This window comes from Aquarana catesbeiana, linkage group LG06, assembly GCF_042186555.1.
Source record: "Aquarana catesbeiana isolate 2022-GZ linkage group LG06, ASM4218655v1, whole genome shotgun sequence".
Classification (NCBI taxonomy): Eukaryota; Metazoa; Chordata; class Amphibia; order Anura; family Ranidae; genus Aquarana; species Aquarana catesbeiana.
Genome location: NC_133329.1, coordinates 42,229,142 through 42,248,992, shown reverse-complemented (window position 1 = coordinate 42,248,992; position 19,851 = coordinate 42,229,142). Strand labels below are relative to the sequence as shown.

At 43.8% G+C, this 19,851-nt stretch overlaps 1 protein-coding gene across 1 annotated transcript in view; it reads right to left on the bottom strand.

The window, feature by feature from the left end:
* Positions 1–19,851, bottom strand: part of SETD1A (SET domain containing 1A, histone lysine methyltransferase) — a gene marked incomplete in the record, with an annotated part of 96,569 nt that overhangs the window by 34,856 nt on the left and 41,862 nt on the right. Inside the window, 1 exon segment of the mRNA XM_073635764.1 lies at positions 1,038–1,847. Coding sequence (XP_073491865.1) covers positions 1,038–1,847 — 810 coding nt within the window.

Below are 19,851 nucleotides of genomic sequence, written 5' to 3'. Positions count from 1 at the left end.
TTCCTCCACTGCTCCTGTGTGTGTGTGTGTGTATAAAAGGGAAAATTCTAGTGGGCAGTTAAATTTTTAGAACTCCCAGTAAATATCTGGTCACATGCAAAATAATCTACATATGTGTCCCTGTCCGCTGATGATAGCAAATCAGGGCCGCTGGAGGTGCTCACAGAACTGGAGAAGTTCCGGGACCCTGTGGGTATAGGGCGGAAGTAATGCCAGCTTGGGGGCAGACCGTCTCTACATCGCCTCCAGCCCTGTGAGCACCTCCATGATTTTCTATCATCGGCGGACCGGGACACCTATGTATATTATTCTGCATGTGGATAGATCTCTCTCTCTCTCTCTCTCTCTCTCTATATATATATATATATTATACATATAAATAAAACACACACACACACACACGAGTGATGGGGGAAATATCATGCGATTCGGACAGGAATCGCACCACGTTCCTGTTCAAATGCTATTCTTTGCAGTGCAATTTGTGCCCATTCATTCTGTATTGACGAAAATCGCACCTCGAAGTAGCGGTTTCGGTATCAGGAGCAATTACCGATGCAAATGCTTGGTATCAGTATTAGTGCATCCCTAGCAAAGCTAAGTGATGGTGCAACAATCTGGGATATTCCCCACAATGCATAACAGACAAATAACTGCGGAGTTGATAGTAAACAGTAAAGCTAGTCCATACACTGCTCTAGTTTAGACTGAAATTGAGCAGTGTATGGTCCTGCCAGTTCAACTGTTTGTCAAGGGAGCCTGCTGGAAAGGAATGAAGGCAAGGTTCATGTATACTGACAATACAATACAATAGCCCAGCAGGATGGATTCATCCATCCTAGCTGTCAGCATGGATGGGGGAATCTGTTAGACTTCTGATCATTTCACAGACTGAACTAAAAACTTTATGTGTATGACCAACTTAAAGCTTGTTGTCAGGGTATGTTTGCTTCGAAATTCAATGTGCACCATCTTTTAAGTCTATGGAAACGTGCCAAGGAATATGTCAGAGCTATGTAAATAAACTCTTCACTTACTTTTGCCTTCTCCTCCTTGCGCTCCCACCACTCATCGAAGGTTTGGAAGGCGACATTTTCCACCATCTTTCTGTTTAAGTCTCTCTGCATAGTGCTTTTCATCTCCTGGATAAGGGCAGACAACACACTTGCGATAGTAGTAGCGTGTGGGTCCACTCCACTCTCCATACCCCAGCTCGGAGGCCGGGGTTCCTGTCCCAGTGATCGGTTGTTCCTGGTAGATAGGTCCTGTAGTGGTAACAAAGGTTGGGGCTGCTGAGCAGGGAAAAGGGGGTAAACCCCTCCAAAGACCTGCTCAGCCATGAGCGGTGGAAGGTGTTGCTGTCTGTGTCTGTGTGGCAGCGGGTGGGGTATTAATGGTGGAATATAAGGTTCCTCGTACTGCTGTCCTTTTCCTTGCCTGCTCTGCTGTAGGCGGCTCAGCATCTGAGTCTGCATTTGGAAGGACATGGAAGTTCCGCCCCACTGGTTACCCAGTCTGCTCACCAGCTCCAAGGAGTTCACAAAATCATATATATGGGGAGCCGCCGTGGCTGAAGATGATGAAGGGTCGAGGGGTGGAGGGGTGGGCGGATGGCCTCCGAGATCCCCCAGCCGTCCTCTGGCAGCAGCATTGGACAGGAGCGGATAGGAATTGGGGACTTGGTGGTGTGGGTGTAACTGTAAAAGAGGAGAAGGAAGATGTTGTGATGGGTAACCTCCTGCAGGTCCCGCTAGATGGGGCAGAAGCTGGTAAGGTGGACCAGCAGCTCCTGGCATGTCAATGGCCATTTCTTCATCCGAAATTTCCATATCCTCTCCTGAAGACAACTGAGGGGAAAGAAGGAGGACAGATGTCAGACATTATGTTTTCCTTCTACACCAAACACATACAAAATAGTAAAGTGCTTCAAAGAGGCTCGGCCATCTTGCAAATTCAGAGCACAGTAAATGGGCCGCCCGATAGTCTACCCCCACAAGGTTAATGCACCCATCTTCACATCCCTCCCCGCCTACCAGCCCATCAAATCCCTTGCTCTGTAGCTCTGACATGGCAAAGCAAGTGACCTCCCCCATGTGATAGTGCTTGGCCTGAGAAGACAATCGCCCAGTTCAAATACGGTCATGAATGCAGGCAGTGATGTCATCCATCATTTGGACTTGCCAATGGTGGACTCATGCAACAGGGAGGTGGAAAGGGGGCATAAACTGGTAAGTATACCTTGGGAAGGGAGTTAAGGTTGGTTATAAGGAGACACTGTCATTTTTCCATGAATGAGCGAATGCAGTGGCCAGCATTAAAGTGAACCTGTTGCTTTACCCTGCATAGGTGCAATTTAAAAAGGGAAGCTACTTTTTTTTTTCCCCTGACAAAAATACATGAATGCGATAAGCTTCTGTAAATTACATTGTGTGTTCATCGTTCAATAAAAAAAAAAAAAAAGACCAAGAAGGATTTTTGACTTAGTTTGTTTCTTTGAACACAGAGATAGACACAGGCTCTTTAATAGCTATGATTGGGTTATATTCAGATACCTGCAGATAACTGGACACTAGCATTAAAGAAAGCTGCAGGGACATCCTGCTATAACCCTTCCCACCCCCAGCTAGCCTCAGTTTTGTAGCAAGTAATAGGGAGATCACATTAAAGTGGAAGTTTACCCAAAAGGGGACGTTTTGCTTTAAGGACTCGTCCCCCACTCCTCCAACATTTGGCACATTTTTTTTTGGGGGGGGGGGGCGGGGTAACTGGTATTGACAGTTGTCCCATCGTCACCCCCCCCCCCCCCCCAGTCTTTTGGGACACGTCACAGAAGACAGCGGGATCATTCACAATGCACAGTTGGCAGCCGGCTGTGAAGCTGGAAGCTGTCATACCTCAGTGCCCACAGTTAAGATGCCGGGGGGGGGGACCAAAGACAGATGCAAAAAATGGCTCGGGTGAGGACAGAGTTGGATCCTGGGACAAGTATCGTATCTATTAAAAGCCAACAGCTACAGTTTTTGTAGCTGCTGACTTTTCATTTTCAGAAATATGACGACTGGAGCTTATCTTTAACAGTACTCTAATGGATTTTATTGGCAAGTCAAAAAACCTATTTTCACAGTAGGGGACACAGGCTCTTTATTCATAACAACTGGGACGTTCAAAGCAGTCCAACTGAGGGGAGGTAACACAGCGAATGTCACCAACAGGCCCAAGAAGGGCTCAACAAACTCTGAGGGAGGATTGTAGCAAAGGGGCATGAGAGGAGACCTGAAGATCCACCTAGTAAAGCTTAAAGCGGAGCTCCATCCAAAATGGGAAGCTCCGCACCCTCCTCCCTCCACTACCACATTTGCCACTTTTTTTTTTGGGGTGGGGGTGAAATTTTGAGAGGTATCCTCTCCCACCTCCAGGTAAGATCGCCTTTGGCGTACTTACAATGCCGGCGACTTGTCTTTTAACTGTGGATGCAGAAAAAGCATTTGATAGGGTGGGATGGCGGTTCTTAAAAGAAGCATTATTACAATTAGGGATCGGCCCAAGAATGTATAATAGAATTGTCGCATTATATTCCAATTCGAGAGCAAAAGTGAGAACAAATGGAATTTTATCAGAATACATACAAATATCAAAAACGGAACTCGACAAGGATGTCCCCTTTCTCCATTGCTATATATAATAGTAATGGAACATCTAATTACGGCTATAAGGAAAAATAAAGATATTAAAAAAGGTATAAAAGTGAGAGATAAAGAATACAAGACGGCCGTATATGCAGATGACCTGTTAATTTATGTAACCAATCCTTTCATAACAATACCAAACTTAATAAAAGAGTTTAAGAGATTTGGGGAAATAAGTTAATTATGATAAATCTGAGATGCTGAATATATCATTAACAGAACAAACATACTCAATTCTGCAGAAAGACTTCCCGTTTAAATGGAAACAAGAAACAATTAAATATTTAGGTATAATGATTCCGAAAGATTTGGACTCACTACAGGTTTTGAATTATGATGCGACAATCCATAAATTAATTAAATTATTACAAAAATGTGATAAAATAATACATTCTTGGACGGCAAGAATTAATATAATTAAAATGGATATTCTCCCAAAGTTATTATATGTTTTTCAAACAATCCCGCTCGTTCCCCCTAAAAAGCTATTGACGGATTTAAAGAAAGCTGTAACGAGTTTTATATGGGTTCACAAAAATCCCCGTATTAAAAGAGAAATTAATAACAAACATTAATTAATCCCAATTAATCAATCCCAATTAATTAATCAATTAATTAATCCCCGTATTAAGAGGGAAATATTAATTAGGAAAAAAAAATGGAGGTTTGGCACTACCAGACTTTGTAAAATATCTACAGGCAGCATCACTGACTAGTATAATAGATTGGTATCATAATAAAGAAACAATGCCGGAGCCTGCACCCCAAGTTGATTGACGAATCGGCTCAGGGGGGGTGACATCGCGGGATCCCTGGAAAGGCAAGTGTCCTTATATTAAAAGTCAGCAGCTACAATATTTGTAGCTGGTGACTTTTATTTTTTTTTAACAGACTGGGGCTCCTCTTTTACGTGTGAAAAGAAGCCCAGGTGGCAGCTTTGAAAATCGGAGAAAACTATACCTGATGCTGAAAAGCCTATAAAGCACTAACAGATCAGGAAAAGGGTATTCTAATAAGTAAGGGAGGAACTCTATCTTCAAACCATAGGCTGTGGTGCTACTTTGCCTGATCCACCTAGCAATGGTGAAGCAAAGAGACCCCAACAGGAGAACTCAGGAAGCACAAAGAGGGAATCCAATAGCATTAGCAGATAGATAACGTCCATAGCAAGTACCATGTCAAGACGATGGAAAGATTTCCTTTGGATGTTTTTGAGATGGAAATAAGGAGGGACAATGTCCTAGTTAAGGTGGAAAGAAGAGGAGACTTTCCAGAGACTTTAGGCTGCATAAGAAAACTCAAAGGGTATCCTAAGGATAACTCAAAAGACCCTTCACACACAGGTGATGGTAACAAGAAAGGTCACCTTTAGATCAGACAAGGGAATATCCCTAAAAAGGTTCAAAAGGTGGTTTCTGAAGAGCCGAGAGAACCAGAAATGGAAAGAGGGCTTCATCCAGCAACCAAGTATTCTGCACTGAGAAGACATTCGGGACTACTCCCCAGCCCAATATGATCCAAAGAACAAACAACTTGGTGAAAACCTGGGGATCTGCGGACAGGTCAAAAAGGGAAGGGCTACAAATTGGTAATGGTAATGGTCTTCTATAAAATACAGATAGCTTTGACGTGGCAAAAAGTTGGAGAATGTGCAGATAAGCACCCCAAATGTCTATTGAAGCCAGAACAACCCTGAATGGAGGGAGGCAATGGCTGACCTGGCAGTTTCCACACAGAACTTTCAAACCTGTAGGAACAATTTGGGAGTCTTCAAACCCAGAATTTGTGGGACTTCCCTATTTGGTTTGTGAAGAAACCTTGAAAGTGTTCTTCTGTTGGTAGAGGGGTAATAACCCCTTGTTACAAGGGCTGCCGGACAGCAGCAAACAGATCCACCCACCATGTCGGGAAAGAAGACAAGTTCGAAAGCATGAAGAAGGGAGGAAGCAGAGTGCGAAACTCTAGGTTTCAAACCCCAGAAGAAGTGACATTGAACCCAAGCTTCTGAGATTCTCTCAGACCAGAAGACTGACAAATAGCCTCCTCCCTCTTAGAAGTGGGGGCAATTCATTACTTGGAAGAAGGCTTAGAACCAGTCTTGACTGCTTTGGTAGGGCCAATTATTTTTTCGAAAGCACTCACCTATCTTAAACCTGGCAATGGAAGTCAGAGGGATGAAAGGAGCCTTTCCTAACCTCAGGAGTAAAAGTCCTAATGGCAGAGATGCAGGTCTTTCTTTTCTGGGGGGAAATACTCTCACCCCCTGTAATCTCCTTGATTTACATATCCAAGGAGGGACCAAAAGAGGCATTCACCTTCAAATGATCCATATGAATGGAAGACTCATCCTGCAGATTTGACAAAATATGTCCACCAAGCTGTTCACATGGTAGTACAAAGCCATAGGCAAAGAGTGTGACTGTGGAGAGGGGCATCCGCTAGGATTAAACGAAGATGTCGGATGAAATGTCTAATCCAGACAGCAATGGTCTGACAGACTGACATAGAAGCAACTGCAGAGTGCAAGATGGGGCCCACCAAGGAAAAGAGAACTTTAAAAAGGGGTCTCTAATCTTTTGTCTACCAAGTCCTTAAATATTGAACTATCCTCCATGGGAGCCATGAGGGTCTTGTTAATACAAGGAATGGCAGGATCTACCAGGGAACAGTGAAACTTTCCTTAAAATGATACCGTTGAGTGAATAGTTTTGGAATACAGGCTCTACCAGTGAGTGGGCTGGGAAAGTCTTAGCTGGTTTAGGAAATTTAAGGCACTCAATGCTGGATATCTTTGGGTGAGCAGACTCGGGTTGCTCCAATGCAGGAGTGAACAGGGTCAATAAGAGTAGCAATAGTAATCCTTAAGCTTCACTACAGACATGTCATCCTGATCAGATTCCTCAGAGCTATACCAGAAAGAAGAGGTAGGGAATGCAGCCACAGTAACCCCACTGAAAGTGGGGCAGCTGCGTTGCAATAGGTGCTCAGGCTGGGCAGGTACATAAGTGAACAGTTTGCGTCGGTGTCCAAAATGCCTCAAGGGGGAAGAGCACAAGTATAGAAACACCGGCACAGGAACACCATTACACATAAAAATTGTTACCAAGTTTAACGAAATCCCAGCACTCCTGGCTCTTAGTCGCGACAACCAGAAGGGTGGTCAGCAGCCACCATACTCCCCAAGGGGATTAGGAGACCAAATTTGGCATTCTTGGTATGAATGTTTAAAGGGGTTTCCAACCTTTACTCAAAACAAAGCATCCAAAGGCAGGACCAACATGGGAATAACTCCACCCTAGCCTTGCTGGCCAAAGTAAGCATACTCACAAACAAGGATCTTCAAGGATAGATGGGGAGTAAACGAATCTAGATGCCGCAGTGGCAATGGTGTAGCAGGAAACTTGATAGAAGATCCCACTAGCCATCACACACAACACTAGACGCTGCTTTGACCCCGGGTGTTGTTAGTGTGAACCGGAAGTTTTGCACCAGGTGACGGCGTTCCGCCGCCACCTTTTCCTGTTACCGCCCCACACTGTATCCACAGTGTGGATGTTTTTATTCACTGCTTGGAAACTTTATCTATTTGATTAAATAAATTTTAAAAAAACGAACTACACTAGGGTTTTCCCGATACCGATACTAGTATCGGTACCGATACCGAGCATTTGCCCAAGTACTTGTACTCGGGCAAATGCTCTCGATGCTTCCCCCGATACCTAGAAGACAGCTGTGATCGGCGCGTGGGGGAGTTACAAGATTCTCCCCCAGTGGCTTTCACCAGCTTTAGTGACATACAGTGGTGATCAGTCACAGCTGTATGTCACTGCATCCTCCTCCGTGCCCCTTCCGTTGCTCTGTGCCTCTCCGCTGTCCCCTGCATTCCTCTCTCCTTATCTGTCCCCCTCCGTTCCTCTCTCCTTATCTGTCCCCTGCCTTCTCCCCCTCAGTTCCTCCGTCCTCCCCCTCCTTCCTTTGTGTATGGATAGAGTCAGCTGACTCTGTCCATTCACATAACTGGAACATTGTAATCTCCTGTGATTACGATGTGTCCGTTTATGAATGGAGAGAAGCCGCTGTCTTCTCTCCATTCATTCTCAGTGCAGCTGACGCTGCAGAGAAAGGGACTGGGGAATCTCTATCCTCCGTCTCTTTCTCTGTCTCAAGGGGGAGATATCAGAGGTCTGTTAAGACCCCCGATATCTCACCAAAGCCCCCCAAAAGGGCTGATTAAAAAAAAAAAAAAAAATAAAGAATAAAAAAATATTATTGTAAAAAATAAAAATTGTAAAAAAAAACAAAAAAAAAAAAACACACACACACATACAACGTTCACCCCCCCCAAAAAAAATAGCAAAAAAAAAAAAAAAACTGTCATGTGACATTAAAAAAAAAAGTATCGGTAATCGGTATCGGCGAGTACTTGAAAAAAGTATCGGTACTTGTACTCGGTCCTAAAAAAGTGGTATCGGGACAACCCTAAACTACACCATTGGGAGCCCCCTTGTTCTTTTCTCTTACTTGGTTGACCTGGAGTCCAGGATCCAGGATCCAGAATCGCTCCTAGCAAGAAGCGGCCAAGGCATCCATTCACCAGAAACCAGCAATTAGTGGACATCACCTAACTACTTGGAGAATGGACATCTCTAGACCATCACCCTACATCCATATTAAGGCTTTATCTTAAGCCCTTTAAGGTAAGGGCAATGGGAGACCTGATATAGAGGGAAGGAGTTTTTTTGACCATAGTGTATTTGTGGAAGCTTTATCACACAGCTGATTGAATACATCATTAACTGGAAGCTAAAGGCCATCACTCATTATTTCATCACTATTGGACACTTTCTATTGATTTTAATGGTTGTACACAATTCACGTGACATACCAGTTAACACTTATGTAATTTTTATTCATCTATGTGTTTGCGTGAAATCCTATCTACAACATATTGATAGAAGAGTCTACTTGGTGGAATATCACTCCAAAAAAAACAGCATGCCGGTAGGGGAACCCAAGAAGAGAAGAACTGGCGCTGCTCTATGCAAAACCATTGCACAGAGCTGAAAAGTATAGGCAAGTAGGTTTACGTTCAATTTAAAACAGCAGTCTTTGTTTTTCTGAGTTCCCCGTGACAGATTTATTATGTGTTGATCCTGCCAGTAAAAGATGTTATTTTTCCTCTTCCTGTAACAGGCTGAGCCGTACAGAAAAAGTGGCAATTATAGTTACAGGAAGTCCCAGTAGAAGCTTCTAAATGGTCAGGCCACTATGAATCAATCAGCAAGGGGCAAGGACTGCAGCGATTCAAATGAAGGCATAGCTTGCCGGTTATTACCACAAAAGAGTGGCAACACGCTTACAGCATTAGGAGCTGGTGGGGCAGGGAAGTCGTCCTATTAAAGGAAGGCCTGACCTCAGGCATCAGGCCCATTTTTTTGGCAGCTCACCCTATCCCCTTAACAGATGACTTTAACCCCTTACGACCACCTCAAAAAAACGTGCAGCCGCAAAAGGGTATATAGGTGCATATAGGTGTCGCTGGGCAGCCGATGTATATGTGATGAGAGCACATTCACTGCATACTTCCAGCACAAAGACTGGAGGTGTCAAAGACAGCTCTCAGTCCAGACTAAAGATGGAAAGCCGGCGGGACCTACTTCTGATCATGTGACCACTGACTGACAATTATTGCTGATCCTTCACGACATCAGTCAGTACTGTTTAAAAAGGGACACCGGGGCAAACTAAAAGGAGTAAAAAAGCCATTTGTAAAGCGTTTGCTGCCCCCACACACGCACCCCCCAAAAAAAGTCATGGAAGGTCGGCTTTAAAATTTCAAAGGGGGATCAATCTGCTTTCCATCACTACACTACATGACAATAAAATTTTCTGCTTGTGGCTGATGTGGTTCCAGGTGCTGTGCACACTACAACACTTCCTGCTCAGAAGACACTTTGTTGTGGGTGGAAGGCCGTCATCTCACATTTACTAGAGCAGTGTTTCTCAACTCCAGTCCTAAAAGTGAGGTTCCACCCAAAAAAATAAAAAACTAATGAAAAATCCTAAAAAAAAAAAAAAAAATACAAAAAAAATTTGGATATTTTTTTTTTACTTACCTCTAAATGCCTGTTGCTAGGGGGTCCCTCATAGTCTGCCTCTTTCAGTGCCTGGGCTGGTGACATCACTTCCCCCTTGGCACAGGAAGGGCTCAGCTCTGCTCCCTCCCTCTTGTCAATCATCTGGGACCCATTAGAGGTCCCAGGTGACTGAGCGGCCAATCAGGGCGCGTGGCGCCGCTCGCGCAGTGGGTGCCAGGCTGTGAAGCCACAGCCCGGCGCCCACAGTTGCAATGCCGGCGCCACTGAACGGAGGGGGAGACGAGCAGGGCTTCGCTCCCCCGCATTGCTGGACCCAGGGACAGGTAAGTGTCCAATTAAAAGTCAGCAGCTGCAGTATTTGTTGCTGCTGAATTTTAATTTTTTTTTTTGACTGGACCTCCTCTTTAAGGCGCCCCAATAGGTCACATTTTCAGTATTTCCCTCAGATGAAACGGCTGTGGTAATTACCAAGGCAGTGAAACTGATCAAATCACCTGTGCAAAAAAAATTGGAAAGCCTGAAAACATGACCTGTTGGGGCGCTTGAGGACTGGAGTTGAGAAACACTGTACTAGAGAACAGCTTACCACCATTATAATGGAGATACAGAGACTGGGGGCTGGGCTGGCACACAGAATGGTTTTTGACTGTTTTTTAGATTCTTATATACAAGTTCAGTTAAATAACCAGATAATATGGGATTGTATAGGCGCCACAAACACAGATATTAAAAAAAAAAAAAAAAAATGTATTATAAACATTTAAAATGCGGTAGCTTCAGCTCCACATGTTTCACCAGACTATGGGCTTCTTCAGGATATTTTTATAGATACGGCATACATAACCACTATGAATTAGAAAACATTATATTTGTCAAAAAAAAATCTGACATTTGACAATTCATACATATACAAACCATTCAAAAATTCATAATGCAAATACTGATTATCTTCAATGGTGCTTACATTAATAGGTCACCTGGGAGATCTCTCTGATCTGGGCCTAAACCCACAACTTTCTGTAAATACAGATATAAAATAGATCACACACACCAACCGGAAATATTCCAGGGGAATATCAACAGACCATAGCGAAGAACACAAACCCGGAAGATACCTGCCTGGGAAAGGCTATACAATAGATTATAAATATAGTTAACTAAGTGCATACTGCTATCAAAAAATGCAATAGAAAGATAAAAATGTAAAGATTCAATAACTCTAAGGCTTATGTATCTTTACATTTTTATCTTTCTATTGCATTTTTTGATAGCAGTATGCCCTTAGGCTATACAATAAATTATAATGGGTAACTAAGTGCATACTGCTCAGTGCATACTGCCATCAAAAAATGCAATAGAAAGATAAAAATGTAAAGATACATAAGCCTTAGAGTTATTGAATCTTTACATTTTTATCTTTCTATTGCATTTTTTGATAGCAGTATGCACTTAGTTAACTATATTATAATATACTGTATAGCCTTTCCCAGGCAGGTTATCTTCCGGGTTTGTGTTCTTTGTTATGGTCTGTTGATATTCCCCTAGAATATTTCCGGTTGGTGTTTGATCTATCAACAGACCATAGCGAAGAACACAAACCCGGAAGATACCTGCCTGGGAAAGGATATACAATATATTATAATATAATTAACTAAGTGCATACTGCGATCAAAAAATGCAATGGAAAGATAAAAATGTAAAGATACATGCTTTAGAGTTATTGCATCTTTACATTTTTATCTTTCTACTGCATTTTTTGATAGCAGTATGCACTTAGTAAACTATTATAATAGCAATATGCACTTAGGCTATACAATATATCAAAAAATGCAATAGAAAGATAAAAATGTAAAGATGCAATAACTCTAAGGCTTATGTATCTTTTCAATGTTATCTTTCTATTGCATTTTTTGATAGCAGTAAGCACTTAACCATTATAATATATTGTATAAACTCTGACATTCACAGACATGACTGGGCATGATGGGAGTTGTAGTTCCTTAACAACTGGAGGGCCATAGTTTGGACACCACTGGCCTAAGTGCATACTGCTATCAGAAAATGCAATAGAAAGATAAAAACGTAAAAGATACATAAGCCTTAGAGTTATTGCATCTTTACATTTTTATCTTTCTATTGCATTTTTTGATAGCAGTATGCACTTAACCATTATAAAATATATTATATATCCTTTCCCAGGCAGGTATCTTCCAGGTTTGTGTTCTCCCCTATGGTCCGCTGATATTCCCTTGGAATATTTCTGGTTGGTGTGTATATCTATTACATCTGTTTTTACAAAAGGTTGTGGGTTTAGGCCCAGATCAGAGAGCTCTCCCGGATGACCTATTAATATAAGCACCATTGAAGATAATGAGTATTTGCATTATGAATTTTTGAATGATTCGCATTTATGAATTGTCCAATGTCTGATTTTTTTTTTTTGGGCGAATATGTTTTCCAATTTATAGTGGTTATGTATGCAGTATCTCTAAGAGCCCTTGCACACTGGGGCGGCGTCGGCGGTAAAACGCCGCTGTTATTAGCGGCGTTTTACCGTCGGTATGCGGCCGCTAGCGGGGCGGTTTTACCCCCCGCTAGCGGCCGAGAAAGGGTTAAATACCACCGCAAAGCGCCTCTGATTTCAATGGGCAGGAGCGGTAAGGGAGCGGTATACACACCGCTCCTTCACCGCTCCGAAGATGCTGCTGGCAGGACTTTTTTTACCGTCCTGCCAGCGCATCGCTCCAGTGTGCAAGCCCTCGGGGCTTGCACACTGGATACACAGCAGCGGCACTTTCGGGGCGGTTTGCAGGCGCTATTATTAGCGCAATAGCGCCTGCAAACCGCCCCAGTGTGCAAGGGCTCTAATGCACCGTACACACGGTCGGACTTTGTTCGGACATTCCGACAACAAAATCCATGGATTTTTTCCGACGGATGTTGGCTCAAACTTGTCTTGCATACACACGGTCACACAAAGTTGTCGGAAAATCCGATCGTTCTGAACGCGGTGACGTAAAACACGTACGTCGGGACTATAAACGGGGAAGTCGCCAATAGCTTTCATCTCTTTATGTATTCTGAGCATGCGTGGCACTTTGTCCGTCGGATTTGTGTACACACGATCGGAATTTCCGACAACGGATTTTGTTGTCGGAAAATTTTATATCCTGCTCTCCAACTTTGTGTGTCGGAAAATCCGATGGAAAATGTGTGATGGAGCCCACACACGGTCGGAATTTCCGACAACAAGGTCCTATCACACATTTTCCGTCGGAAAATCCGACCGTGTGGGGCGGGCGTAAAGCGCCGCTATTGTAAGCGGCGCTTTACCATCGGTATTCGGCCGCTAGCGGGGGCGGTTTTACCCCCCGCTAGCGGCCAAGGGTTAAAAACCACCGCAAAGCGCCTGCAGAGGCGGTATAGCCGTGCTGTCCTATTGATTTCAATGGGCAGGAGCGGTGAAGGAGCGGTGTATACTCCACTCCTTCACCGCTCTGAAGATGCTGCTAGCAGGACTTTTTTTTCCCGTCCTGCTAGCGCACCGCACCAGTGTGAAAGCCCTCGGGGCTTTCACACTGGAGAGAGAGCAGCGGCTGTTTCGGGTCGGTTTGCAGGCACTATTAGCGCAATAGAGCCTGCAAACCGCCCCAGTGTGAAAGGGCCAGGTCTCCTGAAGAAGCCATAGTCTGGTGAAACATGTGGAGATGAAGCCATCACATATCATCTGTAAAAAGGTCTAATAAAATTTATGGATTTTAAATGTTTATAATAAATTTTATATTTTTTATATCAGTCGGTTTGTGGCACCTATACAATCCCATATTCTCTGGTTTCTACATTCTACGATTCTTAAAGCAGAGTTCCACCCATTTTTTTGAAACTGCAAGCATTCCTATACCCCATCATCTGCAATGCTATTGTAAATGGGAAAAACATTTTTTTCAATATACCTTTTTTCGTTTATTTCTTGCAGCCCTTCCTGTCCGGCCGCCTAGGCGATTACGTCACAAGGTGATTCCCATGGGCTGCTGGGATATCAGCGTCAGTAATCCCAGGAGTCCATGGGAATCGCCTATTACTTTAATCAGCGCCGTGCAGTGACATTACTGCGCAGGCGTGAGATCGGGAGGTGCATGCTGGGTAGCTAGCTGCACCAAAATCCATGAAACAAAAGACTAGCGGGGCTTCAGATGCCCACAACCGCCATGAACTCTGCCCACTTCCCAGATCAGGTATAAATTAAACCATTTTCAAACAAACAAGAAGGAAAATGTTATTCACTATAATCGAAATGTTAAAGTAGAAGTAGGAACAATAACAGGGAGCATTAACAAAACAAAAAAAAAAAAAAAAAAGGAGATAATTGGGGACTGGAACTCTGCTTTAAGGGATGTGGGTGGTGCATGTGACTCTCAGATACTCAGCAACTTATGTAAAATGAACTTTTATATAATTTATTTTATAACCAAATATCAAACACAGGGTCCTTCATTACACTGTCTGCAAAGCTCCCTGGGCTTTGTGACTGCCTCCATATGAGCTAAAGACAACAGAGACAAGGAAGAGTGTAAATATATATGTACTAAATTGAGTTGAACACAAGGGACATGCCTGAACAAATCCAATTTAAAGAAAGATTCCCCCCCCCCCCCCCCCTTATAATTTTAGGTTCTTTTCAGCCATAATGTACCTAAACCTGACCTTTAGGCCTCACTCACACCATCAGTTTTTCTGCACTCATTCTGCAAGGGCACAAAAATTGTTCTCCATGTGTCCTGTTCAGTAGCAAGCTGCTTTCTATGGGGAAACTGGTGCATGTTTGCTCCCAAGCACTGCTCTATGCCTCCTTTAAGCCGAGTTCCAGCTGCAGATTTTTGTAAAAGTCAGCAGCTACAAATGCTGTACCTGCTGACCTTTAATAAAGGACACTTACCTGTCCAGGGAGCCCGTGATGTCGCCCCCCCCCCCCCCCCCCCCCAGGCCGATCCGTCCATCAGATCGGGTGCAGGCGCCTCCATTCAAACTAAGGGAAACTGGCAGTGGAGCCTTCAGGCTCCACTGCCGGTTTCCTACTGCGCATGCACGAGTCGCGCGGCGCTTCCTGAATGGCCCCATCATCTTCTGGGACACACAAAGGTCCCAGAAGGCAGCGGGAGAGAAGAGGACGCGACGCACTGGGCTGCGGAGAGGCAGGGGCCGAAAGTACACAAGGTACTGCATAAAAAGGGAAGAGGGAAAAAAAAAAAAAAAAAATAATAATAATAATTAGCCAAAAATTGAGTGGTGGAGGGGTTGTCATTCCTTTAAGACAAAGTTGGAAAAGTTGGTGGAACTCCACTTTAAGACACAGAGCATCGACTTGACCCCACCCCCTCTTCATTGGCTTGCTAGCTGTGATTAACAGCAATGGAAGAGAGAGAGAGAGAGAGAGAGAGAGAGAGAGAGAGAGAGAGAGAGAGTGTGAGAGTAGAGCTGCACTTGTTAACAATTGTTAAAAAATCGTGATCTTGATTCAACCCCCCTGACAATCTATTGCAGAGTTTGCCGATTCTTTCATATAACAAGTGGAGAGACTTCTCTGCTCACTCAGCTGTCAAAAGAAAACATTCAGGCAGTCTGCCAAGTTTTCAACATGAAACATTGTAACTAACTCTTCCTTCTTAGATCAAAAGGGATAAACTTCTGTGTGAAAAAAAAAATCCAGGCAATCTGCCAAGTTTTTAAACAACGTGTAAATGCAGGAAGTTTAACCACTTAACGACCGCCTCACGCCGATGTACGTCGGCAAGGTGGCACGGACAGGCAAAATCACGTACATGTACGTGATTTGCCTTCCGCGGGTGGGGGGTCCAATCGGACCCCCCCCCCCAGTGCCCAAGGCGGTCGCCTTTTGTTCCCCGGCGATCGGAGGTGAGGGGGAGGCCATCCGTTCGTGGCCCCCCCCTCGCGATCGCCGCCGGCCAATGGGAACATTCCTTTGCTGCTGTATGCTAAACAGCAGCAAAGGAAATTATGTCATCTCTCCTCGGCTCGGTATTTTCCGTTCCAGCGCCGAGGAGAGAAGACATCACTGTGAGTGAAAACACATACACACACACACACACAGTAGAACATGCCAGGCACACAAAACACCCCAGATCACCCCCCCATCACCCCTCCCCCCTCCCTGTCACAAACTGACACCAAGCAGGTTTTTTTTTTTTTTTTTTTCTGATTACTGTATTGGTGTCAGTTTGTGACAGTTACAGTGTTAGCCCCCTTTAGGTCTAGGGTACCCCCCTAACCCCCCCTAATGAAGATTTAACCCCTTGATCACCCCGTCACCAGTGTCGCTAAGCGATTATTTTTCTGATCGCTGTATTAGTGTCGCTGGTGACGCTAGTTAGGGACGTAAATATTTAGGTTCGCCGTCAGAGTTTTATAGTGACAGGGACCCCCATATACTACCGAATAAATGTTTTAACCCCTTGATTGCCCCCTAGTTAACCCTTTCACCACTGATCACCGTATAACCGTTACGGTTGACGCTGGTTAGTTCGTTTATTTTTTATAGTGTCAGGGCACCCGCCGTTTATTACCGAATAAAGGTTTAGCCCCCTGATCGCCCGGCGGTGATATGCGTCGCCCCAGGCAGCGTCAGATTAGCGCCAGTACCGCTAACACCCACGCACGCAGCATACGCCTCCCTTAGTGGTATAGTATCTGAACGGATCAATATCTGATCCGATCAGATCTATACTAGCGTCCCCAGCAGTTTAGGGTTCCCAAAAACGCAGTGTTAGCGGGATCAGCCCAGATACCTGCTAGCACCTGCGTTTTGCCCCTCTGCCCAGCCCAGCCCAGCCCACCCAAGTGCAGTATCGATCGATCACTGTCACTTACAAAACACTAAATGCATAACTGCAGCGTTCGCAGAGTCAGGCCTGATCCCTGCGATCGCTAACAGTTTTTTTGGTAGCGTTTTGGTAAACTGGCAAGCACCAGCGGCCTAGTACACCCCGGTCGTAGTCAAACCAGCACTGCAGTAACACGACGTGGCGAGTCCCATAAGTGCAGTTCAAGCTGGTGAGGTGGCAAGCACAAGTAGTGTCCCGCTGCCACCAAGAAGACTACAAACAGGCCCGTCGTGCCCATAATGCCCTTCCTGCTGCATTCGCCAATCCTAATTGGGAATCCACCACTTCTGCAGCGCCCGTACTTCCCCCATTCACATCCCCAACCAAATGCAGTCGGCTGCATGAGAGGCATTTTCTTTATGTCCTCCCGAGTACCCCTACCCAGCGAACCCCCCAAAAAAGATGTTGTGTCTGCAGCAAGCGCGGATATAGACGTGACACCCGCTATTATTGTCCCTCCTGTCCTGACAATCCTGGTCTTTGCATTGGTGAATGTTTTGAACGATACCATTCACTAGTTGAGTATTAGTGTAGGGTACAGCATTGCACAGACTAGGCACACTTTCACAGGGTCTCCCGGTTACACTTATAAAAGTTACAGTTACAAAAAAAGTGTAAAAAAAAAAAAAAAATATATATATAAAATAAAAAAAAATAGTTGTCGTTTCATTGTTCTCTCTCTCTCTATTGTTCTGCTCTTTTTTACTGTATTCTATTCTGCAATGTTTTATTGTTATTATGTTTTATCATGTTTGCTTTTCAGGTATGCAATTTTTTATACTTTACCGTTTACTGTGCTTTATTGTTAACCATTTTTTTGTCTTCAGGTACGCCATTCACGACTTTGAGTGGTTATACCAGAATGATGCCTGCAGGTTTAGGTATCATCTTGGTATCATTCTTTTCAGCCAGCGGTCGGCTTTCATGTAAAAGCAATCCTAGCGGCTAATTAGCCTCTAGACTGCTTTTACAAGCCGTGGGAGGGAATGCCCCCCCCCCCCACCGTCTTCCGTGTTTTTCTCTGGCTCTCCTGTCTCAACAGGGAACCTGAGAATGCAGCCGGTGATTCAGCCAGCTGACCATAGAGCTGATCAGAGACCAGAGTGGCTCCAAACATCTCTATGGCCTAAGAAACCAGAAGCTACGAGCATTTTATGACTTAGATTTCGCCGGATGTAAACAGCGCCATTGGGAAATTAGGGAAGCATTTTCTCACACCGATCTTGGTGTGGTCAGATGCTTTGAGGGCAGAGGAGAAATCTAGGGTCTAATAGACCCCAATTTTTTCAAAAAAAGAGTACCTGTCACTACCTATTGCTATCATAGGGGATATTTACATTCCAAGATAACAATAAAAATGATAAAAAAAAAAAAAAAAAATGAAAGGAACAGTTTAAAAATAAGATAAAAAAGCAAAAAAATAATAAAGAAAAAAAAAAAAAAAAAAGCACCCCTGTCGCCCCCTGCTCTCGCGCTAAGGCGAACGCAAGCGGCGGTCTGTCGTCAAACGTAAACAGCAATTGCACCATGCATGTGAGGTATCACCGCGAAGGTCAGATCGAGGGCAGTAATTTTAGCAGTAGACCTCCTCTGTAAATCTAAAGTGGTAACCTGTAAAGGTTTTTAAAAATGTATTTATTTTGCTGCCACTGCACGTTTGTGCGCAATTTTAAAGCAGGTCATGTTTGGTATCCATGTACTCGGCCTAAGATCATCTTTTTTATTTCATCAAACATTTGGGCAATATAGTGTGTTTTAGTGCATTAAAATTTAAAAAAGTGTGTTTTTTCCCCAAAAAATGCGTTTGAAAAATCGCTGCGCAAATACTGTGTGAAAAAAAAAATGAAACACCCACCATTTTAATCTGTAAGGCATTTGCTTTAAAAAAATATATAATGTTTGGGGGTTCAAAGTAATTTTTTTGCAAAAAAAAATAACTTTTTCACGTAAACAATAAGTGTCAGTAAGGGCTTTGTCTTCAAGTGGTTAGAAGTGTGGGTGATGTGTGACATAAGCTTCTAAATGTTGTGCATAAAATGCCAGGACAGTTCAAAACCCCCCCAAATGACCCCATTTTGGAAAGTAGACATCCCAAGCTATTTGCTGAGAGGCATGTCGAGTCCATGGAATATTTTATATTGCGACACAAGTTGCGGGAAAGAGACAAATTTTTTTTTTTTTTTTTGCACAAAGTTGTCACTAAATGATATATTGCTCAAACATGTTATGGGAATATGTGAAATTACACCCCAAAATACATTCTGCTGCTTCTCCTGAGTATGGGGATACCACATGTGTGGGACTTTTTGGGAGCCTAGCCGCGTACGGGACCCCGAAAACCAAGCACCGCCTTCTGGCTTTCTAAGGGCGTGAATTTTTGATTTCACTCTTCACTGCCTATCACAGTTTCGGAGGCCATGGAAAGCCCAGGTGGCAAACCCCCCCCCCCCCCCCCCAAATGACCCCATTTTGGAAAGTAGACACCCCAAGCTATTTGCTGAGAGGTATGGTGAGTATTTTGCAGACCTGACTTTTTGTCACAAAGTTTTGAAAATTGGAAAAAGAAAAAAAAAAATGTTTTTTCTTGTCTTTCTTCATTTTCAAAAACAAATGAGAGCTACAAAATACTCACCATGCCTCTCAGCAATTAGCTTGGGGTGTCTACTTTCCAAAATGGGGTCATTTGGGGGGGTTTTGTGCCACCTGGGCATTCCATGGCCTCCGAAACTGTGATAGGTAGTGAAGAGTGAAATCAAAAATTTACACCCTTAGAAATCCTGAAGGCGGTGCTTGGTTTTCGGGGCCCCGTACGCGGCTAAGCTCCCTAAAAGTCTCACACATGTGGTATCCCCGTACTCAGGAGAAGCAGCTAAATGTATTTTGGGGTGTAATTTCACATAGGCCCATGGCCTGTGTGAGCAATATATCATTTAGTGACAACTTTTTGTAAATATTTTTTTTTTGTTTTTGTCATTATTCAATCACTTGGGACAAAAAACATAAATATTCAATGGGTTCAACATGCCTCTCAGCAATTTCCTTGGGGTGTCTACTTTCCAAAATGGGGTCATTTGGGGGGGGTTTTGTACTGCCCTGCCATTTTAGCACCTCAAGAAATGACATAGGCAGTCAAACTAAAAGCTGTGTAAATTACAGAAAATGTACCCT